We start from the raw sequence: 18,106 nt of genomic DNA, 5'->3' as shown, positions 1-18,106 counted from the left end.
GTGGAAAGGGAGCACACACTTACCACTCCCTCCCTCCCTCAATATACTTTATAAAAAGCAGGTGCAATTTAATGAGGGCAAACATTGTACCAACATCATGCAATGGCTTGTGCTGTCTACATTTCCCAAGCTGACCCCTCCTGAAGTGCAGATTGGGGGAGGCAGTGCTGGTGGAATACATCCCCAATGTGGGTTGCAAGGTTTGAATAGGACTTGGAGATGCATGCTGGGTGCCGGATTAACAAATGTATCTTTGCTTTAAGATGAGAGAACTGAGGCACGAGAATCTAGTAATCTTCTATGGGATATGCCCCCAAGCTCCAAACAGCTGTATTGTAACACACTACTGCAAGAAGGGAAGCATGAAGGTGAGGACTTTGTATCATGAGTTAGAGTAATTGTTATATTTAACTCATCTGGTAGCCTCATCTTATCCCAAATAGTGTTCCTGATTAAAGCTATATTTCTAGACTTTGCCATAGGCATGTCAATGCATCATATGGGTTGCATTTTCCCACAATACTTCTAATTATGGTTGCCAGTCCCAGCGTGGCAACCAGAGGGAGACTGGGGGGTGGCCAACAGAAGTAACATTACACCTCTCTAGGAATCGCCCAAAACTCTGTGGTTTTTATTATAGAGTTTCAGCCAATTCCTAGATAGGCATGGTGTCACTTCAAGGTTTTCCTGAAAGAGATGTCACACTGTCAGCTGACATCCATTTTGTTATATTTTATTTTTCTCCTGCTGTTGCTTTGAGTGGTGGCAGGAAATGTCATCTAGGCGCAGGGGATTCCCTTCCCCCCACCAGGGAGCCAGCAACCCTACTTCTAACGATATCAGAAAAAAATTATTTTCCCCTAAACGTATGCCATTTGCTGTTTTAGTGGCAAATTGGTGTGCAATCCAGTAAGTAAATGTCACGATGCATAGCTGTGTTAGTCTGTCTGTAGCAGTAGAAAAGAGCAAGAGTCCAGTAGCACCTTAAAGACTAACAAAATCGCTGGCAGGGTATGAGCGTTCGTGAGTCACAGCTCACTTCTTCAGATAAATCTAAATGTATTCATGAGTTAATGTTCCATTAGAAACAAAAAGAGACAAGGTACAATTGTGGGATTTTGGAGACAAAACAAAAAATGTACTTTCAGAGTGTAGCCATATTGGTTGCAGTACAACAGTTAGATTCGAGTCCAGTACCGCCTTAGAGACCCAACAAGAGGGACGACAAACAAAATGTATTGGTGCTGAAAAAAAAGACCTACTTGCTTTAAACAGTAATGGAAACACTCATGCAGAAAGGTTGAAATGCAGTGCAAAACACACACACACACACACAAAGTATTTCAACAGGTAATTTTTTTTGAATTATTGTTTTTCCAGGATGTTTTGATGCATTCTGATATTGAATTGGATTGGATATTCAAAATCTCCTTTGCTTACGACATAGTCAATGTGAGTATGCTGTGATGGAATTTCTTTCTCTTAGAAGATGAGATCAAAAACACAAAATTATTGCCATAGAGCTTGGATATTGAAAAGAAACTGGAAAGAGCATTAACAGGCTATAATCACCTGGTGTTCATGTGGCTGAAAAGAAATGCATGGCAGAGGCAGAGGTTTCGGGTATACCTTCTAGAAGAGATTGGGAGCCATAAATCAGAGGCAGAGAGGCTGATTTCCAATAAAGCAGGGATGATCAACAGGGATGTCTGCCTCTTATTTATGGCTTGCTGATTTATGTCTTCCAACAGGCAGGAGGTCACAGAGAGCAAAGAAATGCCAATATGCTGACAAAAGCAGGGGGGAGGGGGGAAATCAGGGCATTTTCCAGGACTATTTTCACCTTTGAGGGTGGATTCATTGGAACCAGTCCTGGCATCAACCAGCTAGCAACTTGATAGCCCACAATTTGCATGACACAGCCAGGTCTGGCTGCTTGCTACTGTTCCACAGTAGTCACCCTATGAAAGTTAATGTGGTATAGTGGCTAGAGTTTCAAACTAAGATCTGGGAGACCCAGGTTTGAATCACTTCTCTGCCATGGAAGCTCACAGGGTGACCTTGGCCCAGTTACACATTCTCAGCCTAACCTACTTCACAGGTTAGTTGTGAAGATAAAATGGAAGAGAGGAGAATGATTTAGGCTGCTTTAGGTCCCAGTGTAGAGAAAAGTGGACTATAAATGAAGTAAATAAATAATAAATATACTGGGGGAAATAAAAGGTTGGTTTGTTGGTAGGTGGGAAGGAGAAAGGTAAGCTGGAAAAGGTAAGTATATGGCGGCTGCCAGGAAGAGGGGAAAAGGGAAAAGTGTAGGGGAAGGGATACAGGGGAAAGTGAAGTTCCCCCTGCCCCCTGCAAGTCCTAGTGGGTTTCCCACCATACAACTGGGAACAGCACAGCACAACTCATTCCAGTTCAGCAACTAGCACTATGCAACTGGGCTGTAGTTTTCTTGGGTAGAGACTGCTGGCGGAGGGAAGGAAGGAAAGCTGAAGATTGGGCGGGGTGGGGGGAGAGATAAAGATAAGTTTGTTGATGGGTGGGAAGGAGAGAAAAAAACAGGGAAAAGGGAGAGTGTCTAGGGGCAGGGGAAATGTGATGCCCCCGGCAAGTTCTTGCAGGTTCCCTGCTTGTTTCCATATGAATATCTAAATAATTCTGCTGCTTCACCTGAATTTGTGTCCTCAAGGAAAGATAGGGTAGCAGCAATTGAGAGACACTGAGCTGTAGTCAAAAGCCACAGCCCACCACATACAACACTCTGAAACCCAGTTTTATAAAAAAAATAAGTTATACTACCTGTCACAATAAATCTGCGGAATTAATTAAATACAATTCAAAGCTGAGACATTGCTATTTATGGAGTATTTTTGAGATTTACTGGCATTTTTGCATACACTGTGGGGATTTTGTGTGTGTGTGTGTTCATTTTTAGGGCATGTTATTCATCCACAATAGCCCCCTGAATTCTCACGGCAACTTAAAACCTACCAACTGCTTAGTGGACAGTCGCATGCAGGTGAAGCTGAGTGGATTTGGGCTATGGGAATTTAAGTATGGAAGGAAAACCAGGATAATAACAGAGGACACCAACTATGAAGGTAAAGAGCTACATACGTAGAGCTCCACAAAACATTGCCACGACCATTCCAGAGCATTTTACTCCTGACATGCTAATGGCAATCCAAAAACTTTTAAAGATGTTCTACTGGCTGTAGGCTTATATCCAGCCAACACTTATTTCCACACTGGACTGCATAGTTGCCATGTGAAGAAAGGATATCATACTACCCTTGTACAAATCTATGGTGAGACCACACTTGGAATATTGTGTACAGTTCTGGTCACCACACCTAAAAAAGGATATTACAGAGCTTGAGAAGGTGCAGAAAAGAGCAACCAAAATGATCAGGGGACTAGAGCAACTGTCCTATGGGGAGCGGTTAAGACGCTTAGGGTTGTTTAGCTTGGAAAGAAGGCGGCTGAGGGGAGACATGATAGAGGTCTATAAAATTATGCATGGTTTGGAGAGAGTGGACAGGGAGAGGTTTTTTTCTCTCTCCCATAATACTAGAACACGGGGTCATCTGCTAAAGCTGGAGGGTGAGAGATTCAAAACAGATAAAAGGAAGTATTTTTTCATACAACGCATAGTTAAATTGTGGAACTCCCTGCCCCAGGATATGGTGATGGCTGCCAGCTTGGAGGGCTTTAAGAGGGGAGTGAACATATTCATGGAGGAAAGGGGTATTCATGGCTACTAGTTAAAATGGATACTGGTCATGCTGCATACCTATTCTCTCCAGGATCAGAGGAGCATGCCTATTATCTTGGGTGCTGTGGAACACAGGCAGGATGGTGCTGCTGCAGTCGTCTTGTTTGGGGGCTTCCTAGAGGCACCTGGTTGGCCACTGTGTGAACAGACTGCTGGACTTGATGGGCCTCTGTCTGATCCAGCAGGGCTTTTCTTATGTTCTTATGTTCGTATGATCCCGAGGGCAAAAATAGCTTAAAATTTCCATAGAACTCCCTGTGGAAGTGCTTGCTGTCAAATTCTGTAATCTTAAGAATTCACAAAAACCTCTGCTAGCACAGAGAGTTCAATTGCTATCACGAGTAGGGCTGTCGAGAAAAACCTAATAACTGTTGATATAGAGAATGCAGTTGATTCATGCATGTCAAGGATTCTCTGTTTTTTATACTTTGCTGCTGAGATCACATTCACATTGGTAGTGGAGTTTTGACATGGAAGTTTTCAGTGAACTTTCCTCTGCCAGCCACCATTCCTCTGCATTTCCCCCTACTGTACCACTGGAGAGATTAAAAATCATGATTGCGATAGAAATTACCATTTTAAAGAAAGCCTCAGTGGTGTGGTGGGGAATAAGGTGGCCATGAGGGGCAAAAAGAGGAAAAATGGTGCTGATAGACAGGACTTTGAAAATGTGCACCTTCCCACCCAGATTGTGTGCTAAGTGGCTTGGTCTGTGGTCTGTCTGAAAAGATTGCAATAAAGCAGGCTTGAGAAAGAGCATGCTAAGAACAGGGAAAACCTGGAAAGTAGACAATTAGAGGACAAAGTTATATGAATGCTCCAAAACAGAGCATTCCAGTTTGGAAGAAAAGCCGGGGGAGCTGTTGCAGTGATTTCCCATAAGATATTCTGGAAAGATGCCCTGCTGGTGGCATTAAAATGATAGCTGTCTGCTTTGGGAGGGTCTTGCTGGTGGCATATTTAATTATGCCAGGCTCAGGGCGAGGCCAGGCTCAGGGCGGCTTACAACAGCAAGCCAAAAACAATCAATAAATTGGTAAAAAACAAGATTAGATCATTATCTTTAAAACCATAAATCCTAATCTGACTCAAAATGGTGCCCTAAACTACACTCCCACCTCACACATAATTTCAACCAATACTCTTCACTGATATAAAGGGATCACTAATATAGGTGATGTTGGACCAATAAGATAGTAAGGAGGCGACTGAAAGAAAGATGGGAGTGATCCAGCAGATCCAAAAAAGGAGATAGGAAAAGGAGAAAGCAAGGAAAGGGAGAAAGTGGGGGAGGCCAGCTATTGTGTAAAACCGTTGCTGCCCTCAGCCTAGGGTTGCCAGGTCCCTCTTTGCCACCAGCGGGAGGTTTTGGGGGCAGAGTCTGAGGAGGATGGGGTTTGGGGAGAGGAGGGACTTCAATGACATAGAGTCTAATTGCCAAAATGGCCATTTTCTCCAGGTGAACTGATCTCTATCGGCTGGAGGTCAGTTGTAATAGCAGGAGATCTCCAGCTAGTACTTGGTGGTTGGCAACCCTACCTCAACCATAGGCCTAGTGGAACAACTCTGTCTTACAGGCCCTGTGGAACTGAGCCAGGTCCTTCAGGGCATCAGTTTCACTAGACAGAGAGTTCCATCCGGCCAGGGCCAATGCTGAAAAGGCTCTGGCCCTGGGTGAAGACAGCTGGATAGTTCTGGGGCCAGGGATCACCAGAGAGTTGTTTCCAGATGAGCTGAAAGATCTCTGGGGGATTACTGGGGAAGGCAATCCTGTAGATATGAGGGTCCCAGACCATTTAGACCTTTAAAGATAAGTACCAGAACCTTGAATTTGATCCAGTACTCAGTCCGGAGCCAGTGCAGCTGGTGGTGCACTGGTTGTATTTGTACTCTCCACGGGGTCCCACACCACTGCATTCTGGACCTGTTCTGGAGCAACTTTAAGGGTAGTGCTGTGTAGAGCAAGTTACAATAGTCCAACCTGGAGGTGACCATTGCATGGATCACTGTGGCTAGATCAGAGTGGGACAGGTACAGCGTCAGCTGCCAGGCTTGCTGTTAACTAAGCAGACTGGAATAAACATCTTGAAAAAATTCAAGAAAGAAAAGAAAACCATCTAAGAACTACCAAACATACCAGTCATAAAACAATGTGATACAGCATTATACATTTGAACAGATAGGGTATGCTAATATTTGTTCAGATGCTCACCCTGAATTTGGTTCCACCTAGATCTCCCACCCTTTGGGTCTTTGCTGTCTTCTTACTGTAGATCTCTACTGGACAGCCCCTGAATTACTAAGGATGGGGGAATATCCATTTCAAGGCACCCAGAAGGGGGACGTTTACAGCTTTGCTATTATTTTGAGGGAAATAATATACAATCTTGAAGATGGTCCATTTGAAGAACTGAAGCAGACTGCAGAAGGTAGAATTTTGTTTATCACTTGTTAAGCTTTGACCTGCAAATGTTTTTCTCCTTCCAGATGATTGGAGGGATATGTAAGGACTGAACACCGGTGAAGTGTAGAGCTGAAGTGTGCATTTCACATACATCTAGCCTGGCCACTTCCCCACACCCTCGCAGATGCACCTAGAAAGAGCCAACAGGAATAAATCGTGTGTGTGTGTGTGTGTGTGTGTGTGTGTGTGTGTGTGTGTGAGAGAGAGAGAGAGAGAGAGAGAGAGAGAGAGAGAGACTTTAGGATGGTCTCTGTAGCTTCCCTGCACTCCATCAGCAATTGACAGTAAGCTAACTAGATGATACACCAGGAGTTCCATGTTAGGCTTAACCCCTTTCCCTCATGTAAAGGTCTCAATCCTTCTAATTCTATTGAACTCAGTGTCTTAGAAGGGTATAACTCTGCTTAGCATAGCACAAGAGGCATAAAAATAGAAAACTCTGCTTCTTCAAGAATTGTAAGTAGTGCTTGTGGCCCTTACTTATAAAACATGCAAGGGATGGAAAACTGCAGTTTTCCTTCATCCCTCTGTTCTTCATACCCTATTCCTGTACTTGAGATAAACATTGTTTGGCCCAAAGGTTGTTTCTGGTATATGTTCACATACAAAATGATGATCCTAATAAGCAGAACAATTTAAGATATCATAAAGGCTAAGGAGGTACAGGAGTACAGCCAGTGGGTTCAGAAAAGGCCTCGCCCAGAAGTGTGGCTTCACAGATAGTCTGAGGTCTCTTGGAACATCCTTTTCTCTCCCTACCTGGGGGAGGCTGGGAAGGCTCACTGACTGCTACTGCAGTTACCTGTGACTGTGACCTGAGATGTACTGCCTCTGAGAGCAATCCTAAGCAGGTCTCCTCAGAATACTACTCGGGTCTATTCAATAAGATGTACTCCCAAGATAATGTTCTCAGGATTGCACTACCAGTCCTGACACCAAAGTAGGGTTGCATGGTCGCTTTAGCCTCCTTTATTCCTTGTTTCAGCCAGGATTGAACACACGTTCGGTGAAAACGCATGCGTTTGATCCTGGCTGAATCCTGGCTGAAACGGAATAAAGGAGGCTAAAGCGACCATGCGTTTTTTGCCCTTTGCCACCGGTAGGAGGTTTTTGGGGTGGAGCCTGAGGGTGGGGTGTGGGGAGGGGAGGGACTTCAATGTCACAGAGTTAAATTGCCAAAGCGGCCATTTTCTCTAGGGGAACTGATCTGTATCGGCTGGAGATCAGTTTAACAGCAGGAGATCTCCAGCTAGTACTTGGAGGTTATAGGTTATTGTGTTTTTGCTAAGTACCTGGAGGTTGGCAACCCTACACTAAAGGCTGAAAGCTTTTAAAAGTAAAGAAACTCAGAATAAAACAAATATATTTTGAAATCTGAACATCTGTCAATTCCAGATATAATAAAGAGAATCAAGGATCCTAACCATCTTGTTCCACTACGCCCTCCTCTTTCAGTGGAGAAATGTAACGAAAGCATCCTTGCATTACTGAGGGCATGTTGGGATGAATGTCCAGCGAGGAGGCCCCTGTTTTGCTACGTGAAGAGAGAGCTGAGAGAGGCCAGTCCAGAAGGGTGACTTTTTCCCTCCTTGTAGAATAACATCTGTGTGATTGTTAGTCAAGGGAATATAGTAGCCTTTTCATCGAATTGTCACGCTCTGTTACTGAAGGTTTTAAAATAAATAGCACAAAGAATACATATTAGTATGCTGACTTGAGTGCCATGATGAAAGCGAAGCAGGGTGTAAATGTAATAAACACATACAAATTATTATATATGCTGCCCTCAGCTCCTTGGAGAAAGGGTAGGATACAAAGTGATAGATGGTATCTTATATCTGACTATTGCTGCCGATGTCAGTGAGTCATTAGGATATAAAATATGGGAACAGATGGCCTTTGGTTTTGCCAGAATATTGCAAAATACAATGAATAAACTGAGGTGTTTACTTTTAGCCAGTTCCCCACATTATCAAGATTGTATGCTGTACAATAGGTATTTTAAACAAAAACTGATGAGTTCATGGCACAGAAAAGTAGTTCCAGAGACCACATTGCTACAAAACCCTTTGGTAGAAAGGGTAGATGACTGCAGTTTTCTTCAATATTTATTGTCTAAAATTTCCAAAAGTCATTTCAGTATCTTGGACAACATGGTGAATAAATTAGAAAAATATGCAAATCATCTGGAGGAAGTGGTTGAAGCAAGGACAACCCAGCTGGTGGCCGAGAAGAAGAAGACAGAAAAACTTTTATCAACCATGCTACCTGGGTAATTAACATCTTCCACTTTCCCCAAGTTCATCTTTAGTGTCCCAAAACGTTTTACACTATGGAACAGAGCCTGCCCAGGAACGAAGGTCTGACTAACAAGAACAAAGAAACAACAATGTGATCATGACAAGAATACAAAGCACTATTGCAGCACACACAGTAATAAGATAAGATCAATACAAAAACATATACATACATATATCCTATGGTTGTCAGTTCTGGTTTTGGAAATCCTAAAGATTTGAGGAGTAGAGCCTGGGGAGGACAGGGTTTGGTGAGAGGAGGGACCTCAGCGGGGTATAATGCCATAGAGTCCTTCGTCAAAAGCAGCCATTTTCTCCAGGGGAACTGTAGACTGGAGATCAGTTCTAATTTAGCAAGATCCGCAAGTCCCACCTGGATCTGCAGGCAACCCTAGTTATTACACAATAACAAAGAAAATCCTCATGAACATAGTTCACCAACACAGTATTAAAAGAGATGAGGAATCAACATATCATGTACTATTGTTGTTGTTATTATTGTAGGGATCTGGTGTCAATCCTGTTTCAAAATAGACTCATTATGTCATGAGATTTCACTGGAAATTTGGAAGTGGCTTGGAGCACAAAGTGGACCGGAACTGCTTTTTTCCCCTTCAAGTACCCCCAACTGGCCATCTGATTGGTAGGGTTGCCAACCTCCAGGTACTAGCTGGAGATCTCCTGCTATTACAACTGATCTCCAGCCAATAGAGAACAGCTCCCCTGGAGAAAATGGCCGCTTTGGCAATTGGACTCTATGGCATTGAAGTCCCTCCCCTCCCCAAACCCCGCCAGCCTCAGGCTCCACCCCCAAAACCTCCCACCAGTGGCAAAGAGGGATCTGGCAACCCTACTGATTGGGGATCTTGGAGTAGGAACAGCATGTGGGATGCTTCCTGTTCCAAGTCCATGACCTGTCTATCAATGGCTAGGGGCGAGGCTTGGAGCAGAAAGCTCATCATGCCCACTTTCTTTCCAAGGTGCCATTTATCAAAGGAGGGGCCCAAAGAACTAGCAGGGGGAGGAGAATGGGATGTCCCTGGCCTGTGAATCCTCATGGTCCCCTACTTTACTGTTAAGATTAGTGTTATTATTAATGTACAATATTATTTGAATTCTAACACTCTTAACATTTGAAAGCCTCTCCAAAACAGTGAAAACATGACAAGTCCCTACAAATTAGATTTGACCAGTATCCTTGTTTACCACAGATCTATGGCACCAATGTATTGAGATCATATCTTCAGGAGATCCTATATTTTTGGTGTACTCACTGTTATTATAAAGAAGTAAATGGATTTGCAATCAGGTGTGACACAGGTCTCTTTGCTATATAAAAAAGGGACTATTTGTCCTGTGTAGCTATAGTTGGTATGGTGTGAGAAACATGAATGTTATTCAAATAGACTTTTATTTTGAAATTTAATGTTGAGCATATCTAAGAACAGCTCTTTACTTGGAATCTTCCAAGGGGAGGCTGTTTAGGCTGGAATAAGTCTCCTTGGAAGAAAGTTGGAGCCATGCCACTAAATCTGTCAAAAGCTGCAAAATGGCAATAATATTCTGAAAACGAGCTGTGAATGTCTTCTGAGATGAAGCAGAGTAGATGGAAGATATTCTTTCTCTCTCTCTCCCCCCCCCCCCTTGTGTTACAGCTTCATAGGAGAACAACTTGTTGCTGGGAGATCAGTGGAACCTGAGAGCTTTGATTCAGTCACCATTTTTTTCTCAGACATTGTTGGCTTCACCAAGTTGTGTTCTCTCAGCTCTCCACTGCAAGTTGTCAATCTCCTCAATGACCTATACAGTCTGTTCGACAACATCATCGAAACCTTTGATGTCTACAAGGTAAGAAAGATAGTATTAATAGAAGGAAATAAAAGGGACTGATTTTAAGGGCTTTGTGCTTATTTTCATTCCAGGCCTGGTTGGACTATGTCACATGTAGGGTTTCCAGCTCTGGGTTGGGGAATTCCTGTAGATTTGGGGGTGGTGCCTGAGAAGGGAAGGGTTTGGGGAGGGGAAGGACCTCAGAAGGGTACAATGCCATTGACGCTACCCTCCAAAGCATCCATTTTCTCCAAGGAAACTGATCCCTGTAGTCTGAAGATCAGTTGTAATCCTAGGAGATCTCGAGGACCCACCTAGAGGTTGGCAACCCTACACACATGACTTCATTTCACTAGAGAAACATCACAAAAACTGAGAACATGGAGTGGGAAGGATTTTGTGTTCTATCAAAGCTAATCCCGTCCCTTGACCTGAGGCAGAATAAATTACTTCATACTAAGTTATCCTAGAAGATTAGCCCATGCAACCCAGATTATAAATAATATGGCACAGGGAGACAAAAAGAGAGAGACCAGACTTTACCATACCAAATGTTTGCAGGACTATGAGTAACTTTGGTATAGCCCATAAAAAAGTTCAAATTAGTAAAAACGGAGCCAGTGCTATAGGACAATGAACCCCACTGATCTGGCTTCTTTCTTTCTTTCTTTCTTTCTTTCTTTCTTTCTTTCTTTCTTTCTTTCTTTCTTTCTTTCTTTCTTTCTTTCTTTCTTTCTTTTCTTTTCTTTTCTTTTCTTTTCTTTTCTTTTCTTTTTTCTTTTTTTTTTTTTGATCTGGCTTCTTTCTGACATCAAGTTTGCACTCTGGCTGGATATCCTTTCTTCCAAATGCTGTAATCTTGTTCACTGCACTTAGTGAGAAAGGCCACCTCAGATTCAGAATGTTGAGGCAATATGGTGGAGGATTCAGATCTGTTGAGTTTCCCTTTAGCCCTTAGGCCTTTAAATGACAAGAACAAACTAAGACCCACTGGAAATTAAGTATACTGGACAAATGGTAAAGCCACCATGCTTCATACTATTGAAGTATGAAGTCACCCCAAAGCTAGAGAATTTCTAAATAAAATAACAAGGTTTCACTCTGGGAGAAGTTTCTCAATTTTTCTACTTTGGTATCCAATAAGGAAAACCCTAATGACATCTGCTCTTTGAAAAGCATCTTTGAAGATAATCATGAGGAAAAAGATGAAATATTCTTTTCATCAAGTAATGTTTTGGTGTCAAGTAAATTTATAGGCTGTGCCCAAAGGGGAAGGAAAGGGCTAACTTTTTTAAATCAGCCATTCCCTTCTGAAGTACTGAAAACTCAGTGTTCATCCTCTCAGTTCTATTTATTACAGCATGAGTTTCACGTGCCACTAATATACTTCACTGTTGCACCTGTCAGCGCACTTTTTGTTCTCATTGTGCAAATTATGTAAACACTAATGATTAATTTGTTAACAGGTTGAAACCATTGGAGATGCCTATATGGTTGCCAGTGGCCTCCCCATCCGCAATGGGACCAAACATGTTGAGGAAATTGCTACTATGTCTTTGCACTTTCTCAGTGCAATGATCTCCTTCAAGATTGGGCACATGCCCAATGAGAAACTGAGGCTGCGTATAGGCATTCATACAGGTAAAGGGCATCAGTCTCCTCTGTATTTGGTTATTTATTGTCTTGATAGGTAGAAATTTGGCAGCCCATGTACAGTTTACTGATATATGCAAGTATTTGAGTGAAAACTTGCTAAATGAGTAAGGTAAAAGTATTTTTAATTTTGTCTTTTACGGTAGAAGTAGTGAGGTGAGTTTGATTAGCAACCAAAAATACAAAATGATCCAAATGAGTTCAGAATGTACAGTTTAAATTCTGATCCTACACAACTCTATTTATTAAATAAACAGTGGTGACAAGTACAGGTATCCAGCACCTAACTCAATCCAGTCCTAGTTGAGTGATCTTTTAAATTCACGTGTATATGATTGTGTGCTTGGCGCAATATTTTTATGAAATGAGAGTCCATTTAAGTAATAATGGTAATTTTTATGAAACTTCTGAAAAGTAGACAGAAAAGGGTGACACAATAGTTCTCTTATTTCGCAACCATTATTTGTTAGAAACAGTTCTTAAAAATCAATATTTATGTCTCTGTTGTAGTGTTGTTAGGCCCAGCCTGACAACCAGAGGGATATTGGGGGCAGAAATACCAAAAAACGACATCACACCTCTCTAGGAATAACTGGATATTCTATGGTAAAAATCCAAATTGTCCATAAGAACATAAGAAAGGCCCTGCTGGATCAGACCAAGGCCCATCAAGCCCAGCAGTCTGTTCACACAGTGGCCAACCAGGTGCCTCTAGGAAGCCACAAACAAGACGACTGCAGCAGCACCATCCTGCCTGTGTTCCACCGCACCCAAAATAATAGGCATGCTCCTCTGATACTAGAGAGAATAGGTATGCAGCATGACTAGTATCCATTCTAACTAACAGCCATGAATACCTCTCTCCTCCATGAATATGTCCACTCCCCTCTTAAAGCCCTCCAAGCTGGCAGCTATCACCACATCCTGGAGCAGGGAATTCCACAATTTAGAGTCTAAAGACTCTATGGTAGAACCTTAGAGTATCTGGACAATTTGGATTCCCTGGACAAGAGGCTACTGTTAGGACAGAATATGGAGAAACAGAATGGTTGCCTGTTGGCAAAGGTGTCAGAAAGGGATATATTTTATTTCCCTATCTCTTCGATCTATATGCATAACATAAAAGGAAAGCGGGATTAGATTTAGATGAAGGCAGACTGAAAACTGGTTTAAGGAACATTAACAACTTGAGATATGAAGATGACACCACATTACTGGGAGAAGGTAGTGAAGGCTTCAAACGACTACTGATGACGGTTAAAGCAGAAAGCACCAAAACAGGATTACACCTGAACATCAAGAAGACAAAAATAATGACTACTGAGGAATTACACGATTTTAAGGTTGACGATGAAGAGACTGAAATTGGAGGAGAGTTTTACAGACACCATGGACTGCCTAAAAGACAAATAAGACAAATAAAACAAATCATACTTTGGTCACATTATGAGAATACAAGACTCACTGGAAAAGGCAATAATGCTAGGAAAAGTTGAAGGTAGCAGGAAAAGAGGGAAACCCAACATGAGATGGATTAAGTCAATCAAGAAAACTACAGCCCTCCTCAGTTTGCAAGACCTGAGCAAGGCTGTTAATGATAGGACATTTTGGAGGTCATTAATTCATAGGGTCGCCATAAGTCAGAAGTGACTTGACAGCACTTAACACACACACACACACACACATTTGGTGATTTCTTAAAGAAGACTGATGAAACTTCTAGGTGTTCCCTGGAAGTTACCTCAGTCCTCTCCAGGAAATTTCTGACAACTCTGTACTTTACCATAAAGTTTCTGGTGATTCCTAGACAGGTGTGACCTCACTTCCAGCTTTTCCCTGGAAGTTATGTGATGCTACTGGCCAATTTCTAAGTGAAGGCAGGAAATAAGAGGGAGGGGCGTGGAATCCCCCAGCCCTGCTGGAAGACTGGCAACCCTAAAATGCCACTATAAATTATCAATGCATAAGCATATCTTAACATATTCTAAGTGTATTTTCCACACCTTCAACTGGTTTTAATAGAACCTGCATGTATATGTATGTATAACACTGCTGAGGAGGAGAGATCTGGGCTGTAAGGAGAAAGTAAGAAAAAGAGCTCAAGGTTGGTGGAAGAGGAGGCTGAAAGTGAGTGTGTGTGTGTTTGTGTTGGGGGAAGGGATAAAGAAGAGACAGGTAAAAGAGGACGAATACTTTTCCTGATCCTGGAGAAAAGGGTGATGTTCCAGTAGTCTCGTGATTTATGGACAGCTCTGGAGCAGGAGAAAAAACTAAGAAAAAAAATTAATGGAGGGAAGAGCCAAGAAGGGGAAGGACTAACTCACTAGTCTGTAGCCTGTCTTTTTGTGTGCCTTTTCTGGTCATATGATCATGGGATGAGAATTATTTCATACCTAGCTACTCTATAAAGCTATACAAGATGCTTTCTTCATAATTTGAGACTGTTATTTTTCATGTTGCATTAGTGTGCTTTCTAAAGATACAAGTAAATGGAAATTAGCCTGCCAATAATGTATCCTTGGAGCTCCCTTGTGAGATGACCCTGTTTTATGCTAGCTCATAAGAACTTCCTGGAGCTAGCATCTGGTGCTTTATTAAAATGGATTGATTTTATAAACACTGATAATTCTTATTTTATTTTTGGGTTGATGTCTTGGAATCACTAAATGTCTTGGTCCTTATTAGGGTTCAAAATGAGACTTTCCCCCAACTCACTTCCTAGCATCTTTGTGGCTCTCGGTTGTGTATGTGTGTGTGGGATTCTTTTCAAATAAACATTTTCAGTGCCATTTACAACCATCATAAAATAACACAGCAACATGAATGATTACTAGAGTGTTGGACTGGGACCTGGGAGGCCCAGGTTCAAATCCCCACTCCGCCATAGAAGCTTGCTGGGTGACCATGGGCAAGTCACAGCCTCAACAGTATTGTTGTGAAGATAAAACGGAAGAGGGGAGAACCATGCATATCACCCAGAGCTCCTTGGAGGAAGGGCGGGATAAAAATATACTCCATAAATAAATTAAAGATGACATACTGAGATTGCAATGAAATTATAGGTAGATATGTGGGCCAAATACCAATGAAATATTATCATGGCAGAACTATGCATAAACATATATCCCTCATCAGAGTATTTACATCAATATCTGTTTCAGTTTGCTTTGTGCACTAACACTTGGAACAAATACTGACATGTTTTAAAATATACTTCTTCTTATTAAATAATACTGTGTTGGTAATTAGATGCATGTCTGACAAATTAATGAACTGCACAAGTTGAAGTTGTTGTGATTGTTTCTATTAATCAGGAATTTGCTGCTGCACCAAGTAAAAGCAGTATCATAGCTGAGTGGGCCAAACAAACAAGTAGGATATTAGAAGGAGTAGTGAAACCAAGGTTACTTTTTGTAAACAACTTCTCTAAAAGATATCAGATAAAAGAGATGCAAGATAACATTAATGATGTTTCAAACACATATATCTTCAGTGCTGGACTGGGGACAACATAGTTATATGAAACATGTGGGTTATCTTTGCTAAAGACTGACCCAGATACACTGAGGCACTTCTATGTTTCAGACATGCTTATCCCCTGCCATGCTTATCTTGCATCTGCTTTTCATGTCACAGATGGAGATTTGGCATGAAAGAAGAAACCATGACAAAAAGCTCCCTGTCATGTTAGGAGGAAATAGTTACTCTGTTAGGAGCTGTGATTTGAAAGGAAGCCAGCAATGGAAGAAAAATGGTCTCAGCTTAGATTAAAACTTAGTTTTTGTGGTACTGTGTCTGTGTAATTTGTGGCAGATAGCTCAGATGTAACACAAAACAATACATCCCACCTAAAATGTTACCTATCAGACTTTGGTACCCCAAAAGTAAGTTTACTTAGCCCATACTCTCTGTCCAATAATGTCTGCCAACTCGACTGCTTTTCCAGGATTATAAGATTGTACTCACATTACATATTAGTACAGCAAAAGTATTTATGGGTGAAGTAAATCCCATCTACTTGTTCTTGCTAGCCCTGCTTCCTTCTTGCTTATTTTCAGCATCACTTCTGAAAGAGCTTACATGAGTAAGAGTTACATGAGATTGCACCGAATGTTCATTTATATTTCTTAGTGAAAAACACAGAATATTGGTGGGAATGTTGTATTTCAATTGTCTGTGTCTTCCTTGATGCTTTTCTTGTTATTGTAGGGCCTGTTGTTGCAGGAGTAGTAGGGATCACAAGGCCACGATATTGTCTGTTTGGTGACACTGTGAATACAGCTTCGAGGATGGAAAGCACAAGCTTACGTATGTCATATGATTTTTTTTTACAGAGGTAACAGACTAGGTGAACGCCTCCTCTCCAAGTGAAAGGAGAGAGCTCAAATCATGGGATGAAATAGTGCTAGTAGCAGAATGGGCAGAATAAAATATGAAAGATTAAATAGATGGGCAGAGCCAGCATGATGTAGTGGTTAAGAGCGGTGGACTCTAATCTGGAGAACCAGGTTTGATTCCCCACTCCTCCATATGAAGCCTTCTGGGTGACCTTGGGCCAGTCACAGTTCTCACAGGACTCTCTCAGCCCCACCTACCTCACAAGGTGTCTGTTGTGGGGAGAGGAAGGGAAGGGGATTGATTGTAAACTGCTTCGAGACTCCTTAAGGTAGAGAAAAGCGGAGTATAAAAACCAATTCTTCTTCTTCCTATGGGGTTGCCATAAGTTAGGTGTGACTTGACTGCACACATACACACACACAAATGGCTGGGCAGGGGCAGGTACAACTTGATTCAAGTACACATGTGCATTAATGCATGGACATGGAACAAAATGCCAGTATATTACTTCCCTTCCATTCACCCTTAATGCCCATCCAGACTGTAAATGACGCCAATATGTTTGAGAGACAGCTTTGTAATGAATGCATCCAGATCAATTATGAGATTATAAAACTTTTATATATATACACACACACATATGCTGGTGGAAAGTTCTGCCAAGGGTATGCAAGGCAAGAGACTGTCAGAGGTGGTTTGCCATTGCCTGCCTCCACAAAGTGACCCTGGACTTCTTTGGTGGTCTCCCATCCAACCCTGCTTAACTTCTGAAATATGACAAGATCTGTTTGCTAATGCATTCTGCTTTGAGAAATAGTTCAGGGCAGCTTAAATGGTACACAGCAGCTGGGAAAGTGTAATACTGAAGGGAGGCCATTGGGCAGTGATCCTTGGCATGTAAATAAAAGTTAGAAATGCTCAAGTATGTCCCTATTTTCATCTGTGAATTGCTGGCTATATTGACAATCCTCACCCTTGCCACTGGGTGGCAACTGCAGGGCAAATAGAGACATCCATTTTGTTGAAAAATTCACTCATTAAAAAAAAAAAAAAGGTTGCTTCAGGGCCCCTCCAGGATTAGGGGCCCTGAAGCTTAAGCTTCATTAGTTTCATAGTAGATCTGCCACTGTCTGGGAGACCCAGGTTCAGATCCCCACTCTGCTACTGAAGCTTGATGGGTTACCCTAGGGCAGTCATTCTTTCTCTCAACTGTATAAGCCTCACGCTGTTGTTGTAAGGGAAAAAAATTGGAGGGGAAAGGTTGATGTGGTAAGCAGCTTTAGGTCCCATTGGAGAGCACAGCAAGGTATAAGCTATCTAATTAAATACTAAATAAGTATAAAATTAAAGTCATGAAATGGGCCTTTTCTTCCTAGCTCACTGCACGTAATGTTGGAACGTTTAACTGATAGAAACATTGGAATTTTCTTTTCCTTCCCAATATTGGTGGTTAATATACAATCCCTTTCTTTTTGTAGCCCTCCAAATCCATGTCTCCATGATCACAGCAAAAACTCTTCAGTCCATTGGAGGTTACCATTTGCAAGAAAGAGGGACAATAAGAGTAAAGGTATGGCTTTTAGTGAATCAGACAGTTGAAATGAACCCAAAGATCATCTAGTCTAACCCTCTGTACAAAAGCAAGGCCCTCTTTGCCTCACCATATGGTTTGAAATTTCCCCTTCAGGCAACTTTCTACCATGAGCAAGAAGCAGGTATACTGCAGGATGTTAAAGAAGAATTTAG

General features: G+C 41.9%; 1 protein-coding gene across 1 annotated transcript in view; it reads left to right on the top strand.

The window, feature by feature from the left end:
* Positions 1–18,106, top strand: part of LOC130478306 (guanylate cyclase 2G-like) — a 50,831-nt gene that overhangs the window by 28,222 nt on the left and 4,503 nt on the right. The window contains exons 11-20 of the mRNA XM_056850453.1: positions 264–368; positions 1,381–1,452; positions 2,939–3,104; positions 6,052–6,207; positions 7,638–7,815; positions 8,374–8,514; positions 10,195–10,387; positions 11,836–12,010; positions 16,232–16,330; positions 17,839–17,930. Of these exons, the coding sequence (XP_056706431.1) occupies positions 264–368; positions 1,381–1,452; positions 2,939–3,104; positions 6,052–6,207; positions 7,638–7,815; positions 8,374–8,514; positions 10,195–10,387; positions 11,836–12,010; positions 16,232–16,330; positions 17,839–17,930 (1,377 nt within the window). The remainder of the gene's footprint in view (positions 1–263; positions 369–1,380; positions 1,453–2,938; positions 3,105–6,051; positions 6,208–7,637; positions 7,816–8,373; positions 8,515–10,194; positions 10,388–11,835; positions 12,011–16,231; positions 16,331–17,838; positions 17,931–18,106) is intronic.

This window comes from Euleptes europaea, chromosome 5, assembly GCF_029931775.1.
Source record: "Euleptes europaea isolate rEulEur1 chromosome 5, rEulEur1.hap1, whole genome shotgun sequence".
Classification (NCBI taxonomy): domain Eukaryota; kingdom Metazoa; phylum Chordata; class Lepidosauria; order Squamata; family Sphaerodactylidae; genus Euleptes; species Euleptes europaea.
Note: the sequence above shows the minus strand (reverse complement) of the source record. Positions and strands in the feature narration are given on the sequence as shown.